This window comes from Pelophylax lessonae (assembly GCF_965119305.1).
Source record: "Pelophylax lessonae genome assembly, chromosome: 5".
In the NCBI taxonomy this organism is placed as follows: Eukaryota; Metazoa; Chordata; class Amphibia; order Anura; family Ranidae; genus Pelophylax; species Pelophylax lessonae.
The window spans coordinates 354,847,744-354,867,513 of NC_138772.1; the positions used below are offsets into that span (position 1 = coordinate 354,847,744).

General features: G+C 45.1%; 1 protein-coding gene across 2 annotated transcripts in view; it reads left to right on the plus strand.

Annotated features, from left to right (window-relative positions):
• The first annotated feature begins 521 nt into the window (after positions 1 to 521).
• Positions 522 to 19,770, plus strand: part of SLC66A2 (solute carrier family 66 member 2) — a 217,625-nt gene continuing 198,376 nt past the window's right edge. For both annotated transcript variants that reach the window (XM_082258198.1, XM_082258199.1), the window contains exons 1-2: positions 522 to 648; positions 15,621 to 15,960. In XM_082258198.1, coding sequence (XP_082114324.1) covers positions 15,758 to 15,960 — 203 coding nt within the window. In that variant the 5' untranslated portion in view covers positions 522 to 648; positions 15,621 to 15,757. The remainder of the gene's footprint in view (positions 649 to 15,620; positions 15,961 to 19,770) is intronic.

Sequence of the window (19,770 nt, forward strand, 5' to 3'; positions counted from 1 at the left end):
GCAAACGGGGGTCCATCCCACTACTAGCAAGGTGTACTAATAAAGTGGCCAGTAATTTTGTACATGCATTTTAGTAATCAGTGTGAATTCACTCTTCAGAATGTTAAGCATTTTGCACCAAAACACACCACAAGCATGTAAATGCATACAATAAAAATAATGCTGCAAAGAAATGTAGAATGCCAGGACTTTGGTGTAAATGAGCCTCTATACCCCCTCTTCCAGGGTTTTCTTTGGTGACAGTCACTTATCAGTCCTTAGTAAGGAGCTTCTCCTCCCCGTCTACATTGACTGTCAGTAGTTGTCATTCACACTAAGATCTTGTTTCCCTCACACGTCCTCTTGTATAAATAACCCTCCAATCACCATGAAGCACTGCTGTCCCGGACAGGTGTGTCATTGACTGGCCGCTACAGCCACGTGTGACTCCCAGCTCTCCTCCCCCTCACACCTGCACAATCCACTTCCTCTATGATCAGCCGGGCGCTTAGTGTGACGTGTCCCCATGGTCACGCCTCCATGCCCGGGGCTCCAATCAGATGAGCTGTAGAGGGGGGGATCAGGATGTGAGAAGGAAAGACTGATAGTGCCGGGTATTTCGGCTGCGGGATGTGCGGTGATAGTCTGCACTGTGACAGCTGACAGCAGGTAAGGTGAGGGACGCCGGGTATGGTCCTGGGGGGTTAGCTGTGCCTTGCTGGCACTGTCACCTGGAGGGGGGAGGAGCCCCCGGTCACCGATCCTCTGACATGCGCACGGCTGCCGGGCTCTGATCAGTGCTGTCTTTGTACAATATGAGCTGCTGATGGTGATCACAGTCTGTGTGGACTATATGGACGGCTTATGTCTGATGGATGGGGCTCCCTGGACTGATCCCAGTATAAGAGATTTATGTTAGTACAGCTGGAGGAGAGATCAGCCTTCTGTCTTATCCGCTCTGATCTTGGCTTAAAGTGTCTGTCCACTCTTACAGCCAAACTGTGATAGCACCAGTGTTATATTTGTTACATGATCCCATTCACATCATTTAAAACAATTGCTGCTTGCCTTTATACTTGCTGGAAGTCCTACTCAGCCTTCCCCTTCTGCCCTTCTGTGTGAAGTTCAAGCAAAACTAAACCTCCCATCCTTTTCAGCCACCTTCCCTTCTGTTTGATCTGCAACTGCCATGGTGCTGTACATGCAGGGCAGCCATCAGAAATTGTGGGGCCACTAATACAGCTTTAGGCCAGCCCCCCCCCCCCCCCCAGGCCTGACCACCAACATTTCCCAGGGCCCAATGGCAATCTCACCAAGTCCTTCAGTGCACCCGCTTTTATTTAACACTCCTACAACTTTAATATATGAACATGAAGAGTGTATTCCAAATCATCAGTGCTTTTAAGATTTACCAGTAAGCAATTGTATTTTGGCCAAAAAAATCTGAAGCCTGCCATCACAACATTTCACCTCTCCTTCCTTTTACATACCCATTTCATAGGGGGGTAAAATATTCACCCTACCTTCCATCACATGGTTATTTCAATCCAGCAAAGAGACTGCCCCATATATTCAGCAAAGAGACATCCCAGTCCAGCAAAGAAACATCCCTCTGGCAGCTTGGGACACAAGGGTGGCTGGGCTCCTAGTGATGCTGGGGCCCCCTAAGTGTGTATGGGCTGTCCATTCTCTCTTCCCCTCCCCCCCGATTGCAGCCCTGTTTACATGTGATCAGGTATGGCTCCTTTGGCACAGGCGGAGACTGCCTCATATATTCAGCAAAGAGACATCCCAGTCCAGCAAAGAAACATCCCTCTGGCAGCTTGGGGCACAAGGGTGGCTGGGCCCCTAGTGATGCTGGGGCCCCCTAAGTGTCTATGGGCTGTCCATTCTCTCTCTCCCCCCCCCCCCAATTGCAGCCCTATTTACATGTGATCAGGTATGGCTCCTTTGGCACAGGCGAAGACTGCCCCATATATTCAGCAAAGAGACATCCCAGTCCAGCAAAGAAACATCCCTCTGGCAGCTTGGGACACAAGGGTGGCTGGGCCTTGTAGTGATGCTGGGGCCCCTAAGTGTTTATGGGCTGTCCCTTCTCTCTCTCCCCCTTTTCCCACCCGACTGCAGCCCTGTTTACATGTGATCAGGTATGGCTCCTTTCGCACAGGCGAAGACTGCCCCATATTTTCAGCAAAGAGACATCCCAGTCCAGCAAAGAAACATCCCTTTGGCAGCTTGGGACACAAGGGTGGCTGGGCCCCTAGTGATGCTGGGGCCCCCTAAGTTTCTATGGGCCGTCCCTTCTCTCTCTCTCTCTCCCCCCCCACCCGATTGCACCCCTGTTTACATGTGATCAGGTATGGCTCCTTTCGCACAGGCGGACGTCTGTCCGTTTTTCATACATCTGTTGACAGGAAAAACGTACATCAATGCATCTCTATGGAAATACGGATATAAACTGATAATCATCCATTTACATCCGACTCCGTCAGCATCCCTATTTTTCTTCCATGAAAAAAATGGAATGGACGAAAAACGGACTAAGGGTTCTTTCACAAGGGCGTTCCGCCTGGTGCACTCTGCTTTGCTCAGCGGAGGATCAACCTTCCTGGAATGTCAGGATTGCTAACTGTCACATTTGCTTGTGTCCTCAACCAAAATGTCAAACCATTAAATGGCTGGTGTCATAACTGATCCCATATGCAGCACCATGGCAGTTGCAGCAGTTCCCGCTTTCCAGGAAGGTTACTGTTTTTTGAAACCGTTAAAACAACAGGCTTAGTCCACGTTTTTTTGATTTACTGCTGTTTGGCGGCTCTGGGCTTCAGCAAAAAGGCAAGAAGCAAGTTGTTATGGGTAGAGTTCTACTTTAAACCAAAACTTTACCCATAACAAGTTGATAAATAAAGAATAGGGGGGCTTAATTCTGCTTTGAGGGCCATTTCACACATGCAGTCCAGTGCCTGTCCGTGGACAGACTCCGTTTATCTCAGCGGGGGATTGATCCTCCGATCCCCCGCTGAGCAGGAGGATGACAGCTGTTCTCCGTGCTGTGTGCAGAGACACAGCTGTCAGTTCCCCATACATCTCTATGGGGGAAATCGGATGGGAACGGACCGTCGCTTTGTTCTCATCCGATGCCATCCGATCCGCTGGATGGATGGAAAAATAGGGTTTCCATGCGTCCAGATTTGATGGATCGGATCAGATGTCAGCGGACATGTCTCCGCTGACATCCGATGCCCCATAGGGATGTATGGGGGGACCGTTCAGTTCCGCTAAAAAAACGGACAGGCGGATCTGAACGGTCCGCCTGTGTGAAAGGGGCCTAAGAATCGAGGGCATGCCTTTTTAAGATCCCGAAGGGGGGTGAATCGAGATAGCGATATTTTTTTATTTTTTTTTACGTTTTATAGTGCAGCTCTAACTAGAACACAGCAAAAGGTATCAAAAACACACCGGAACTGCGCGTGGTGTGAACTGTAGGCAAAACCTCATCCAAAAGGTATCCGGATTGCATTTTTGTGGTGTGAACTGGCCCTTATTTAAGGTGAAGGTAAAACAAGGGGAAAAAATGCACTGGACTGTACCAAAAACGCATGAGCACGTTAACGCGCATGCAGAAAAACATCTGGACTGTGTTTCTATGGTGTGAACTGGCCCTAAGGCTGTCAGCAGATCAGCCTCTACAAAATCGGCAGTGCCTAAAAAATAATGAGCATGTGCAATGCTGGGTTATTTATTTTTAATGTTTTACATAGCTATACCTGCAGAAGGGGCCAGTCTGAAGTGATCTAACAAGACTTAATTTTTTTACTAAAGTTCCACTTAAAGTCCAAGGAGGTGCATGACATCTCCTGGGCTTATCTCTATTATTTATATCTGACAGGCCTTTGGCTTTGCTGAAGTATATAGGCTGTGAAAGAGGAGGGAGAGGCACACACACAGCAACTATGCCCACCCCTCCTCTTCGCTGTCCATTCGGCCAAGCCTTTGTATCTTGTGAATGAGTTTACATAGGTGTTTTTGATTGGGCAGGAGGAGGGGAGGCACGGGCATAGCAGCTGCAGCGACTCTAATGTTGAGGATGCTTAGACCTGAAGCATTAGTGTTGGCATCCCAGAAATAGAGCGATAGCTGGAGAGGGCAAAAAATAAAAAAGTCAGATTTAAATAGAGATAGGCTCAGGAAAATATCATGCACCTCCTTGCATTTAACTCCATGTGCCTTCACTTTTTACAAGGGAGATGAATGCCTAGAATTCAGCTTTAAAGCCCATCACCAGGCAAAGGAGAAATCCTCCCATGCAGTGGGACTGCCCCCCCCCCCCCCTGCATTCTGCAAGGGTTAAAGGGATCGCAAAGTCTCAAGGTATTGAGACTTTTCCTAAGCCCATCTGTTCTTTCCTAAGCCCATCTGTTCCAGCAACGTGCACAAGACCAGCAGCTCCAGCCGCTGTCTCTGTCCTCATAGGATAGATTGATAGCAGCTGAAGCCATTGGCTCCCACTACTGTCAATCAAATCCAGTGACATGGGAGCGGGATGGGCGGGGCCAAGTCCCTCTGTCTGTGTCCATGGACACAGCAAAGAGACTCTGGAGCGTGCCCGCACGGGTGCCCCCATGGAAAGTGTCTCTCTGTAGAGGCATCTGATAAAGGGGAGGATCCAGGAGCGTCGGCGGGGCACCCCAGAAGCGGAGGATCGGGGCTGCTCTGTGTAAAATTCTTGGACAGAGCAGGCAAGTGTAAGATGTTTATTTTTATTTAACCACTTTAGGACTGCTCACTGTGCTGCTACTGCGGCACAGTGGCAGCCCTGGGTCCAGCGACGTAGACCTACGTCGCTGGACTCCCCGCTGTCTCTGCGGCACGCTCCTGCTGTGTTTAGACAGCAGGAGTCGGGCCAGAGATGGAGAGGTGGTGATCACCGCCTCTCTTCCCCGATCGTCGGGGAAAGTGTGAGAAGATCCGCCCGCTTGTGTAAACAAAGCAGGCGGATCTTCTCTGTGACAGGCAGGGACAGATCACAGGATTCAGCATAGCTGAACCTGCGATCTGTCTCTGTCACAGAACCCCCTCCCCCCCAACCACGTCAGTAAGCATGAGGCATACATTTAACCCCTTGATCACCAACAGTGTTTACCCCATTTCCTGCCAGTGTCATTAATACAGTAACAGTGCATATTTTGAGATATTCACACTGCATGCAGCCAGTCAAGTCATTTGCTCTGAAAGAATGGTATACCAGTGTCGTCCCTTCAGAGCTCCGTGCTGTGGTCCTTGACGTCATCGCAGCACGGCCAATCAGATAGACGCAGGACACGAACAGGACAGAAGAAAGACCGGGTGGAGATTGAAGTGCCTGTCAGCGGTGACAGCGCAGCGCTGGAGGGCATCGTTCTAAGGTGCGTATGTCATAACGTTCCAGTATATTATGTAGGGCCGAAACAACTAATTATGAAAATAATTGTCAACTATTCACTATTCGATTAGTTGGACTGCATACAGAATGCATTATTTGTTTACATATCAGGAAATACAGTGCAGCACCCATACAGCTCAGTGCACTATCCATACATGTCAGAAGACACAGTGCAGCATACATACAGCTCAGTACACCGTCCTTACATGTCAGTAAGTGCCTGAGAACTTGTGAATGTGAATGTGTGAGGAGCAATGCCTCATGGGACATGTAGTCCTGGGCAGGAAGTAAGTGGTTCTAAAGTTGCTATAGGGGCACTCTATATTATACTTTGCAGCTTACTATTGGGGCACTCTAAAAGCAGGAGCCAGAAGCATCGGAGGGGGGCCCCAGAAGAGGAGAATTAGGGGTGCTCTGTGCTCAGGGGTGATCTCTGTGACTGCATGTAATTTGGAGCGCACTGCTCCTAAATTACATGCGATCTCTGTGCGGTGCAAATTTCAGCCATACACTTTTTATGGCTGAATTCGCACCACAATCGCACTAAACACACACATGACCCTTTTTTTTTTTATCCGCAGCAGAATCGGATCGCATGGTGGTTCACACTAGTGCGATCCGATTCTGTGCGAACTTGCAGATTGCACTGCGATATGTGATCTCAACTGGGGGTGTCGTTAACTTTTAATTGACACCCCCTGCGTATTGCATATGGCAGTGTGAACTGCCAGGGGTGCGGATGCGATGCGGGAACACGCTGTATATACGCAGCGTTCCCGCATCGCAGAAGTGTGAACCGGGACTAAGGGGTTTACTTCCACTTTAATATCACTTAAAGCTTTTACATAAAAAAACTGAAGGCTGATTGATTTCTATGCAGAGCTGTACCAAATTTTGCTCTCTCCAGTTTTAAGTAAATGCCCGTACACACGTACCGATTGTTGGCCGTGAATTTTTGGCCGCCGCCCGATCGGCCGATTATCTACTTGTTAGTATGATGCTTCCGACAACTGACTGCGACTTTTTGGCCAAACAAAATCTGGTGTGCAGGCTATAAAATTTTCGTTGGCCAACAACAGAACGGCCGATTGTTCGTCAGTCAGTACAGATTTCGGCCGACAAAAATGTGATGATCAAGACTAGGCTTGTGACGGTATCAGATTTTCATGCTGCGATTAATTGATTAAGGTTTTGCCACGGTATACGGTATTATCACGGTATTCTATTATTAAATTTAAATTATTAAATTTCCACCTCACTTCAATTTCATTGCTGAATTTAGGGGCTTTGGTTCACTTATGCACATTATTATATAGTCAGTCAGTACAGACTCTGTGAACCAGGCCTAAAATAGGTCATCAAGCAGTGTCTGGCCTAACTGGTGATAACTGGCGCTCGGCTCCGATCCGATGGCCTCGTCATTAAGAGGGCAAATCCTTGTGGTTAAACCTGAAGGAGGTGTTGTTTATAAATTACTTTACTATTGCTTTAGGCCTGGTTCACATGTATGCGGGTTGGTGGTTCACATGTATGCGGGTTGGTGGTTCACATGTATGCGGGTTGGCGGCCCACATTTGCACAGGCATAGCAGCCCATTGATTTGAACGGGCTGCTATGCCCTCATTTTCCGCAGAAAAAAGGTGCATGCAGCATTTTTTTAAAATTCAGTGGCCTTGAAATCCATCCTGCTTTTGCACCATGCGACTAACCTGCAGTTCCTGCTCTGGCAAGCTTTCTGCATTTTTTGTATACGTGGGCACGACATTTAAAAACAGTTTGCGTGTGCAGCAACGGCAGGTAAGTCGCATGGTGCAAAAGCAGGATGGATTTCATGGCCACTGCATTTTTTTAAATTCTGCATGCACCTTTTTTCAGCTGAAAACGCAGGCATAGCAGCTCAAGCCCATTCACATCAATGGGCTGCTATGCCTGTGCAAATGTGAACCGCCAACCCGCATACATGTGAACCGCCAACCCGCATACATGTGAACCAGGCCTAAAGCAATAGTAAAGTCATTAATAGATAAAAGCCCTGGTCCTCCTGCAGGTTTAACCACTTCTGGATCGCAAGGATTTGCCCCTTTAAAGACCAGGCCATCGGATCAGAGCGCCAGGACCAGTCATCACCAGGTAGGCCAGACACTGCTTGATGGCTATATAATAATGTAATGTGGGCTGCTATGCGTATGTATGTATGTATGTGTATATATATATATATATATATATATATATATATATATATATATATATTAGAGCTGCACGATTCTGGCCAAAATGAGAATCCCGATTTTTTTTTTTTTTTTTTTTTTTTTTTTTTTTTTTTTTTTTTTTTTTTTAGCTTGGAATAAAGATCACGATTCTCTGTGTAACAAAACAAAAAAAAAAAAAATTGGGATAACTTTACTGTTACGTTTTTTTTTTTTTTTTTTTATTCATTAAAGTCTATTAATTGCGTTTGAAAGACTGCTGCGCAAATACAGTGTGACATAAAATATTACAACAATCGCCATTTTTTTCTGTAGGGTCTCTGCTAAAAAAAAATATATAAAATGTTTGGGGGTTCTAAGTACTTTTCTAGCAAAAACAAAAAAATTTTAACTTGCAAACAACAAGTATCAGAAAAAGATCCAGTCTTTAAGAGGTTAAACTTCCTTTCTCCCTGGCAGAGGGAAGGAAAAGATACAATGTAATCATTTTTGTTTATAGTTACTGGGAGATGCTGAAAGGCATTAGCTGTGTGAGTGAATGAGTCATCCAGCTCACTGAAATGTATCAATTCACAAGTCAGACCCAGGAGGAGATAAACACGGTATTTTAAAAATGCCACAATAACAATACCGTGGCTATGCAATACCGCGATATATCGAATTACCGAAAACCGGCATATGTCTAATCAAGACTGGACATGCTCAGAGAAGAAAAAACACACGAAAAGTAGACCAGAACATGACATCACTTCTGCAGTTGGTTGTTGTTAGCCAACAAAATTCGTGTGCAGTCTAGATCGGCCGATCGGTTGGCCAACAATCGGTGCGTGTGTACGGGGCTTTAATCATCCCCTGTGTATATTTTCTGCTTAAGTCACGGCTTTCACTAGCATTGCCTGGTGTACCTTGCTACTTTGCTCTGATGAGCTGCAACTCTAGGAAGTGCAGAACCTGTTCATCCAGGTCTGTTAACTGTCAAACTCTGCTGTGTGGGTGAGTCTGCACAGGCGACCCTATTCATTCACTTTCTATGGGCTGCCTACACTCGGCTCAGAGGTGGGGGTGAAAAAGTAAGAACAACTTTGGACTCTGCACAAGCGACTGAGCACCTGTATGAATTAAGTGTATTTCCACTTTTGTAGCCAAATTAAGATAAAACCTTTATACTTGTCACATGTTCTCATTCACACACCATAATATGGGAAAAAAAAATCAGAACTTAATTTTAGTTTTCGTGACAACTGCAAAATTGAAGTTTTTCTGTGCTATGCAGTGAGGAGGGGGGTGAGAAGTTCATTTTGCAATCATTTTCCCTGTCTTTAACTGTGCTGGCAGATCTCCTTATCAGCTGTAAAGTACATTTGAACACACTGTCTTTAAAAAGGCTTGGGGATCTACTGTGTGTTTATTGGAGGGAACCTTGGGGGGGAGGGGGGGGGGGGTTGCGTGCCCTCTGACTGAGTTTCCTCTCAAACAGTTCATAGTAGCTTGCAGTCTACCTGAGGCCTACTCCAAATGCCTACAAAGATAAAACATTCACATAAAGCTTTGTATTTCATCAATGAATAGGTTTGAAAGTGTAACTTCACTCCTCCAATCAACATTGATTATTTTTAATCCTCATGCTGCAAGCACTAGTAAATAGATAGGAATTTATACAGTAATTGTTTTTAAACTTTTTTTTTTTTTTTGTTTTCCTTCAGTTACTTCCTGGTTTCTTACATAATCAAATGATATGATTATAGGATTTGTCTTACATCTAAGCTAAAAACTCTGATTCTGTAAGAATATTTTTGGTTAGTGTTTTTATTTCTTTATTTAATAGATTTTTAGATGTGTAGTTCTTTCTACTAATTGCAATGCAATTATTTATTATAATCATTGAGCTCTTGTCTTGGCCCTTTAAGAGTTTCTATGCTTGGTTGTTGCATTGTTTGCTTGTCTTGTTGCTCAGACCAGCTATGTCAGGTCACTAGGAGTGGCTGTCAGATGATTACAACAGATCATGTTTAGTAGGTCAGTAACCTCTCACTGTAAAGCTGCGGAAGCAGATGGCGTTCTCCCAACCCCCAGCATTGCTCTGATTCCTGGCTATTTATTTATTTATTGCAGGTACTGCATAGTGCCGTCAATTTACGCAGCGCTTTACATCTACATTGTACATTCACACCAGTCATTTCAATTCAAATTCGCTTCATTGGCAGGACCAAATAAATTTTAGCATTGCCAAAGCAGTTGAGTTTGGGGGGGGGGGGGGGAATGGGTAATATAAAGAGGGAATGGGGGGTGGGTCCGTGTTAACCACTTGCCGACCACCGCACGACTATTTACGTCGGCGGTCAGCCCCTCACAGGCAGAGTGACGTAGGGCTACGTCGCTAGCCTGTGAGGGTCTAGGGAGCGAGCGCGCCACCGCCGCGCACCCGCTCCCGCGTGGTCACGGACCCCCCCCTGCGCGTGTGCCCGGCGGACCCGATGTCCGCCAGTCACTCGCGATCGTCCGTTAGAGCGGGAGAAAGGCAGGCGGCTAATGTAAACAAGCCGCCCGTCATTCTCCCCTGTGTAGGAATGGTGATCATACGGTTCTACTATGTAGGACCGTTGATCACTGTTCCTACACCTCAAGCCACAGCCAATCACAGTTAAAATCACGCCCCTAGGGACACACACAACCCCTCCCTCTCAAAAAAAGTTAATCCCTTCACTGCCAGCGTAATTTTACAGTAACAGTGCATATGTATAGCACTGATTACTGTAGTAATGTCACTGGTAACCCCAAAAGTGTAAAAAAATGTCAGTCAAGGGTCCGATCTGTCCGCCCCAATGTCGCAGTACCGCAAAAAAAATTGCAGATCGCCGCCATTACGCGTTTTAAAAAAAAAAATTACAAAAATCTTTCCCTTTGTTAGTAAACGCAATAACTTTTGCGCAAACCAATCAAAATACGCTTTTTGCGATATTTATTGGCCCAAAATGTTAAATTTTGATTTTTACTTTTTTTTTTTTTTTTTTTTTGGGAATTTCATATAAAAAAAATTTGAAAAATATTGTTAGTTTTGCAAAATTGACGCTGTTTTTTTGTGTATAGCGCAAAAAGTAAAAATCGCACAGATGATCAAATACTGCCAAAAGAAAGCTCTGTGGGAAAAAAAGGATGTCAAATTCGTTTAGGTACAGCGTCGCACGACCCCGCGCAATTGTTCATTTGTTTCACGCAGTGCCGAATCTCAAAATAGGCCCTGGTCAGGAAGGGGGTAAAATCTTCCGGGGCTTAAGTGGTTAAGCATTTTTAAGTCCTCAGTTTTTCATGTCCCTCTCATCTGTGACACGCTGTCACATATTGTGCAGCTATTCTCACCATTGGCTCCTCTTCTCCCAGTAGGATTTGGAGTTTCCTCTTCCCTTCTATAGAAATGCAGTCCGGATGAGAGCGGAGAGTCTCTGGAAGTGAGTGTCCCTCACTGATGAGTACTTAGGGCACTGTAGCAGGAAGTGGTCCTCATCCTCCAGGACCCCTGGTCACACTGCTGGCACAATCTTCTCTCCCTGGGCTTGTAGGTTTGTCTGTGCCGTCCTAATTCCATTTCCAGGCTGTGGGCGCTCAGTCTGTACAGGCTAAGGGTCTGTCTGTCTTTGGGCTCTTGTAGCACCTCCAGGTATGGGGCCAGTTTGTAGTCTCTCTGCAGTGACTGGTAAACAGTTAGTTTTCTTCGAGTTTATTTCATTTCTCCATTCTTCAACATATTTTTCTTCTGAATAATTTGTTATGTTTTTTTATTTGTGATTTTGTCAGGTCGAATTGTTGGGAGTTTGGGATAGGCAAGGCGCTGATGAGTTGTTGCAGGCTGCCAGGCTTGGGCAGGTTCTTATTGGTCAGTAGGGCCTACCCTCAAGGAGCTTACAATCTAAATGCCCTAACTCACCTTCATACATACACACACTAGGGCCAATTTAGACAGGGGCCAAATAACCTACCAGCATGTCTTTGGAGTAATAAATGGAATATATCTTAATAATTTACACATGGTTTAAAATTGTACATACTTTTTGTTCCCCATTTCAGTTAGGACACTTGGGATTGTGTCTCTTTTGATGGTCTGTATGTCAGAAAAGTTTTTTTTCCCCCTGAGAATAAACCAATTGCGGGATAATAAACCTAGAGGCTGTAATCTTTTCATTCAATGAGGGGATACAGATAATCTTGCTATGTACAAAAATAAAATCATTGTCACTGCACTATGGACTGCTAATTTTGCACTTAGGTGATTATATTATACGCTGCTCATGAAAATTAAAGGAACACTTAAGCGTATAGCAGAGATCCTCAAACTGCGGCCCTCCAGCTGTTGCGGAACTACGCATCCCATGAGGCATTGTAAAACTCTGACATTCACGGACATGACTGGGCATGATGGGAATTGTAGTTCCAAACAACTGGAGGGCCATGGTTTGAAGACCCCTGGCGTATAGCATCAAGTCAATTAAACTCCTATGGTATGGATCTGGTCAGTTAAGTAGTATAGGGGGTTGTTAATCTCTTTCAGCTGATTTGGTAAGGAAATTAATAACAGGTGCACTAGATGTGCAGTAATGAGATGACCTCCAAAGCAGGAATGGTTTTACAGGTGGAGGCAACTGAGCATTTTTCCCCTACTCCTCTTTTCTGGACTCTATAGAGGTTGCACAGTAAGTCCAACTCCTCCAGGATGTCACATCAATACATGTCATTGCTTGAAGGTTTACTGTGTCTCCCATCAGTCTCTAGAGCATGCAAGAGATTCTGGGAGAGCTGGACAGGGCTGTAGAAGGTCCCTAACCCATCAGCAGGACCAATATCTGCTCCTTTGTGCAAGGAGAAACAGGATAAGCACTGCCTATAAAATGACCTCCAGCAGGCCACTGGTGTGAATGTCTCTCACCAAACAATCAGAAACCGACTTCGTGAGGGTGGCCTGAGGGCCCAATGTCCTCTAGTGCAGTGGTTCTCAAATCCGGTCCTCGGGACCCACTAACAGGCCAGATTTTAAGTATTACCTTGGGGGATGCAGACTAGAATACTGCAATCACTGAGAAGCAAATGAGATCACCTGTGATGTAATTTAGTTATCTTGCAAACCTGGCCTGTTGGTGGGTCCCGAGGACCGGATTTGAGAACCACTGCTCTAGTGGGCCCTGTGCTCCCTGCCTGAATTAATAGAGCTCAATTTGCATTTTCCATTGAACACCAGGATTGGCAGGTTGGCCATTGTCGCTCTGTGTGCTTTTCACAGAAGAGCAGGTTCACCCTGAGCACATGTGACTGATGTGAAATGGGTCTGGAGAAGCCATGGAGAACATTTATGCTGCCTGTAATGTTGTTCAGCATGACTGGTTTGGTTTTGGGTCAGTGATGGCCTGGGGAGGCTTGTCCATGGAGGGGCGCACAGACCTTATAGGCTAGACAATGGCACCCTGACTGCCATTAGGTATCAGGATTAAGTCCTTGGACCCATTGTCAGACCCTATGCTGGTGCAGTGGGTCCTGGGTTCCTCCTAGTGCATGACCATGCTCGGCCTCATGTGGCGAGAGTATGCAGCCAGTTCCTGGAGGATGAAGCAATTGATTCAGTTGAATGGCCCCCACGCTCGCCTGATCTAAATCCAATAAAACACATCTGGGACATTAGGTTTCGGTCCCTCTGATGCCACCAGGTTGCACCTCAGTCTGTTCAGAAGCTAAGCGATGCCCTGGTCTGGGAGGAATATCCCAGGACACCGTCAGTCATCTCATTAGGAGCATGCATACAAGCACGTGGGGGCCATACAACTACGAAGTACCATTTTGAGTTGCTTCAATGAAATTTCAGCAAAATAGACGAGCCTGCTACATCGTTTTTTTTTTTTTTACTTTGATTTTCAGGGTCTGTCTGACTTTAGCCCCCTGTAGGTTGATCATTTTCATTTCCATCAAAGGATGTGGCATCCTTTTCGTTCCTGACCCATTACAAAGTCCCTATCTTAAATGCGGATATCTTTACGCATTGAGATAGTATGTGTTTTGAAAGCGTTCCTTTCATTTTTTGGAGCAGTGTATCACTGCTCCAAAAAATGAACGGAACACTTTGAAAACCCTCCATGGATATGCCTCCACAGACCATCCCTGACCCATCACCAAAACTGGTCATGCTGAACGATGTTACAGGTAGCATAACGTTCTCCACGGCTTCTCCAGACCCTTTCACGTCTGTGACATGTGCTCAGGGTGAACCTGCTCTTGTCTGTGGAAAGCACAGGGCGCCAGTGGCGAACCAGCTAATTCTGTTGTACAATGGCAAATGCCAATCGAGCTCCATGATGCTGGACAGTGAGCACAGGGCCCACTAGAGGACATCGAGCCCTCAGGCCACCTTCATGAAGTCCGTTTCTGATTGTTTGGTCAGAGAGATTCTCACCAGTAGCCTGCTGGAGGTCATTTTTGTAGGGCTCTGGCAGTGCTCACCCTGTTCCTCCGTGCACAAAGAAACCGATTCCGGTCCTGCTGATGGGTTAAGGACCTTCTATGGCCCCATCCAGCTCTCCTAGGGTAACTGCCTGTCTTCTACAATCTCCTGCTTGCTCTTTAGACTGTGTTGGGAGACACCGTAAACCTTCTGGCAATGGCACATATTTATGTGCCATCTTGGAGGATTTGGACTGCCTGCGCAACCTCTAGCGAGCCCAGATATCGCCTCGTGCTACCAGTAGTGACACTGACCCTAGCCAAATGCAAAACTAGTGAAAAACAGTCAGATGAGTAGGGGAAAAAATGTTTAGTGGCCTCCACATTTAAAGCTATTCCTCTTTTGGAGGCTGTCTCATTGTTGCCCATCTAGTGCACCTGTTATTTTCATTAACACCAAAGCAGCTGAAACTGATTAAAAACCCCTTCTGTAGAGCTGCAGGATTAATTGTTAAAAAATCGCAATCTTGATTCACCCCCCTCACGATCTTAAGACCTCGATCCTGTGTTCTCTGCTTACTCATAGCTGTCAAAAAAAAAAAAAAAGAGCCCTTGCAAATGTTTATCAAAATTTTTAAGGCTGCGAGAGAACTTTAAGAGCCGGTTCACATTAGAGCGATCCGACTTGCCGGGGCGACCTCACAAGTCGCGGTGCGCTGCTTGCAGCACGACCTCGGAGTGGCCGGCACGGACTTCATAACATTGAAGTCGATGCAGGTCGCTCCGGGTCGCCCCAAAGAAGCTCCGGACCCTTTTTCTAAGTCGGAGCGACTTGTGTCGCTCCTATTAGAACGGGTCCACAGCTTCTCTATGGCAGGCGACCTGTCAGGCGACCCAGGTGTGAACGGGGTCTAAAATACAATGTTTTACAATTTATCATTTCGTACTTTTAGATCAAGGGAATGAACGTCGTCAGTAAAGCTGGATACACACTATACAAATTTTGTTGTTAGATTTCCTTTAGATTTACCTTCAACTATGTAGTGCAAGGGCCTGCCTGATTGCATACAAATTGAAAGTGTTTAGATTTGACCTCATATTATATGGTTTTGGTAAATCTGAAGGAAAAAATCTAAAGACAATTGTATAGTGTGTATGGCCCATTAGTGAGGGCAGTTTAACCTCCTAAAAGACTAAGCCTTTTTCTGACACTTGTTGCTTACAAGTTAAAATCAGTATTGTTTGCTAGAAAATTACTTGGAAGCCACAAGCATTATATATATTTAGCAGAGACCCTAGAGAATAAAATGGTGATCGGTGCAATCTTTTATTTCACACTGTATTTGCGCAGAAGTCTTTCAAATGCAGTTTTTTGGGAAAAAATAAAAATTTTTTTTGAGCAGTGGGTTTGTGTATAAAAAAAAAAAAAAAAAAAAAAATGTATATAGTGTGTGTGTATGTATTATTTATTTTCCACTTTAAATATGGGGTGCTAGACTTAGAGGACAAACTCTCTTTTTATAAATCATTTCTAATACAAGGCATGCTTTTGTTGAAAGGCATAACTAATTATCTGGGTCTCCGTTTTCTTGCAGATTTTATAATGGGATATAATATCCAAGCATATGTTGGGAGCTTGGGCCCACTGTACTAATCCTGATAGAGTGACTCTGCCAGGGACAGAAAAGCTGGAGAAAGCCAAAGGAGAGAGACAAGGTGACCCTGAGCCAGGATGGATGAAGAAGGAGCTGACTGGCTTTTGTCGTCTTTGCACAAACTAATATCATGGGGAGCATCAGCTGCTATGATCTTTGGGGGAATAGTGCCATACATACCCCAGTACAGAGACATTAGAAGAACACAGAATGCAGAGGGCTTCTCAGTCTATGTATGTCTTATGCTACTTGTGGCCAATATACTGCGAATATTGTTTTGGTAAGTTACCACTCTTTTGCACATGTTGTTATACTCTCCTGGAAGTTCACTACAAACAGTTTTATTGTATTCAGATTATGCACTGAAACCCAAGGGTTAGATTTTGTCAGGCAAAAGCAAAATCTGGCAAGTTCCTATTTGGCCTTGGTGCTCTGAGCCTTCCAAACTGACCGCTTTGTGTTCTCAGCTATTAGCAAATCATGGGTGGGAAATGTTAGAGGACATGAACCATACATAGCTCACAACTGTCCCTGATTTTTAGGGACCGTCTCTCATTCTCATCATAGTTTCTCTGTCCCTCTTTCCTCCTCATTTTGTACCTCATTCGGGTCTGATCTCTATAGTTCCATATAAAATGCACTACTTGAGTGTTTACCAGTGCTAAACCTTTCATTTAAATTTCTATTTGTAGATTCTAAAAGCCAATATAAAGGAATAGTGATAAAAAAGCATTTGTGGGTTTAACCAATCCTTCTTTTTTTTTGGTACAATTCTTTAAGGGGGATGGGGCAGGGGGCATGTCCTATGCCTACATAATTTTGCTAATAGGTGTCCCTCATTCCCATCTCAGAAAGTTTGGAGGTATGCAGAAACTACTTATTGTACAGTTTGTAATGATAGTCCTAAACCAATGTGCAGTAACCCATAGCAACCAGTAACAAGTTAAGGATAAAGTTCACTAGGGATGCACCGAAATTTCGGCCACCGAAATTATCGGCCAATCTCATTTCGACCGATAATGAGTTAACAGTGCCGAAATTAATATGGCCGCCGTGAGGAAGGAGGAGGGCGCAGCGCAGGTTTTAAAAGTCCCGCCTCTGGCCGGCCGCCCGCCTCTCAATGACGTCCCTACTACTATGATCTCTGCATTAATGAAGGGACATACCAGGCGGGAGGACGGGGCGAGCGGCCGCTAATAGATAGAACTATGTGATCCTTCCTGTCAGCTCAGCGGGACTGTGACTGTGTGTGAATGAGATCTGATCTGACCTGACACCGGGCGTGGGGGCGGGGGGAGCGCCGCTAATAACTATAATTATGTGAGAGCTTCACTTCCTTGTCAGCGGAGATACATGCCTGACAAGGAAGTGAAGCTCTCACATAGTTACAGCTATTAGCGGCCGCTCTCCCCGCCCGGTGTCAGGTCAGATCAGCTCTCATTCACACACAGTCACAGTCCCGCTGAGCTGACAGGAAGGATCACATAGTTCTATCTATCAGCGGCCGCTCGCCCCGCCCTCCCGCCCGGACTGTCAGGGAATTGAAGAGAAGTGAAGGGCTCACATAGTGACAGATATTAGCGGCCAGAGGCGGGACTTTTGAATAATGGACACCGTGACCGGAGGAGCTGAGTGAGTAGGAGAGGGACGCTGAGGCTGATGCGGGGGGGGGGGGTGATAGCTGAGGCAGCTTACCATTGGTATTTGTATTATGCAGCATGAGGGGGTTGATGTATTGTCACTGATGCATTAGTGACCGACCAGTGGCAGTTAATTAACCCCTTTGTGCTGCATTAGTGCAACCAGTATCAGTGCAACCAGTGTTAATTAACACTGATACTGGTTGCACTAATGCAGCACAAAGGGGTTAATTAACTGCCACTGGTCGGTCACTAATGCAGCAATGACAATACATTAACCCCCTCATGCTGCATAATACAAATACCATTGGTAATTAAATTAACCTATTGCCAACCCGTCACAGTACATATACTGTGACAGGGTGGCAGCGACAGGTGTACGTCGCTGCCTGATTTTTGGCGTGCGCCCCTGTTCTATCTATTTTAAAATTATTTGGGGGGAAAAAGTCATTTTCGGTTTTGGTTTTCGGCCAATGGCATCCTGCATTTTCGGTTTCGGCCCAAAATTTTCATTTCGGTGCATCCCTAAAGTTCACGTATGATCTTAATTGCATACTTGCATTGGTCCAGCTTGTCCTTGAAGGCCCCTTTCAGATGGGCGGACTCCAGCAATGGATCCATCTGTTCAGTGGGGAATCTGTCTGCTAATCTCTGCTGTGCAGGGGAATTACAGTTCTGTGTTCGCTCTGCATAAGTAGAGCAGACACAGACACAGCCTGCTTTACTCTGTGGAAACGAATTGCCTGTCTGTTTCCCTCCGACTGTCATCTGATCCGATCCACCAGACGGATGGGAAGTGGATCCTCCATCTGCCTGTTTTTAGCGGCTAGGATCCGATCAGACGTTGGCGGATGTCAACGGACACCTTCTCCATAGAGGGCAATGAATGGTCCAATTGGGTCTGCCCAAAAAACGGACAGGCGGACCTAATCCGCTCCTTGTTGTTTTTTTTTTTTTTTTTTTTTTTTTTTTTTTTTTATAGATCTTTATTGAGATTGGCAAATTCATTAAGTTTTTTATATTGACCACAACAGCACTGAAATGTGATTTTCACACACTATTATTATTTATTTTATTTTTTTTCACCACCCACCACAGCAACGTAGTGGTGTGAACAAACCCATTCTTGTCTTGTTCTTACATTTGGAATTCCCAGTGATGTAAATGGGCCCTAAATTGCTCTGTGGCGTTCATAGTGCACAGGTGCTGTTTTCAGCATGCATGTACTGTGCATCTGCAGAAAAATTTGAAAGATGACATTTGGCCATATTTTTACACAAAAGGTTTATTTTTACAAAAGTGAACCAGTATTTAGTGAATTACATTGAATGTTCGTGAATATAAATGCTCATATCTGCAATGGCTTTTTACCTTGTTTTAGTGGAAACTATAGGGGAACAGTTCTGAAACAACAAAGGGCTGTCTGGAACTGGTATAACTTTTGGTGTGGGGTTTTATTGATTCTAGTAAAAATGAGAAAAGGGGTCAGCTTGACCCAAGTGCTGAAATTTGCTAAATAGCATTTCTGATTTATTGTTGTGAGTCTGTACACCCTTGCCAAGTTTTGGCTGAAAGGGATTTGGCATAGTGAGATGAGCAGAGCTTAATATGTGAAATAGAAGTACTTTGGGATGTCTGTGTGAATATTTCAGCTACTGCTCTCCAGTGATAGATACCGTATATCCTGCATGAGCAGCACTTGAAGTACCCAAGAAATTCTGAAGCTGTGAGGTGCATAGGAACGTGCATTTGCACATATCATGTCTTTTAAAACCCATATGACACTGACCCACATGGATTTTTACCCGACGCAAGTCGCATAGTCTTCATTTTTAGTAAGGCGGGTGTTCAAAGACAGTCTTTATTGATAATTATAGACAGTAACTGGAGGTCCGGCCATTCTTTGTCACCCCCCTTCCTTATGTTCTCTCTCCCCCTTTTCTTCCTGACCTTTCCCTTTTTTTTAATACTACTTCTTTTTTTTTTTTTTTTGGTCTTGGATTTTTATCTCTGGGTTTTTTTCTCTCCAGTCAAAGACCAATTAAAGTCCAAAATAAATATGCAATTAAATTGATTGTACTAAACTTCCATTTTCTTTGTGTAACCTCAATTTTCCGGTTAGAGCAGCTATGCAGGGTGCTTACATTTAGCTGTGCAGTCCAAAAGGTACCATATAAAATACCTGGTTCACTAAGTTGCAGAATTGGTGTGTGTGTGTGTGTGTGTGTGTGTGTGACACTAAAGCCTTGTACACACGCAACGATTGTTGGCCGACCGATCGGCCGTCTTTTGTCCAGTGTTGTTGTGTTGGTTGAAATGTGCTCTAGACTGCACACAAATTTTATCGGCCAACATAAACCAACTTCAGAAGTGATGTCATGTTCTGGTTTACTTTTCGTGTGTTTTTTTTTCTTCTCTGAGCATGCCCAGTCTTGCTCATCAGATTTTTG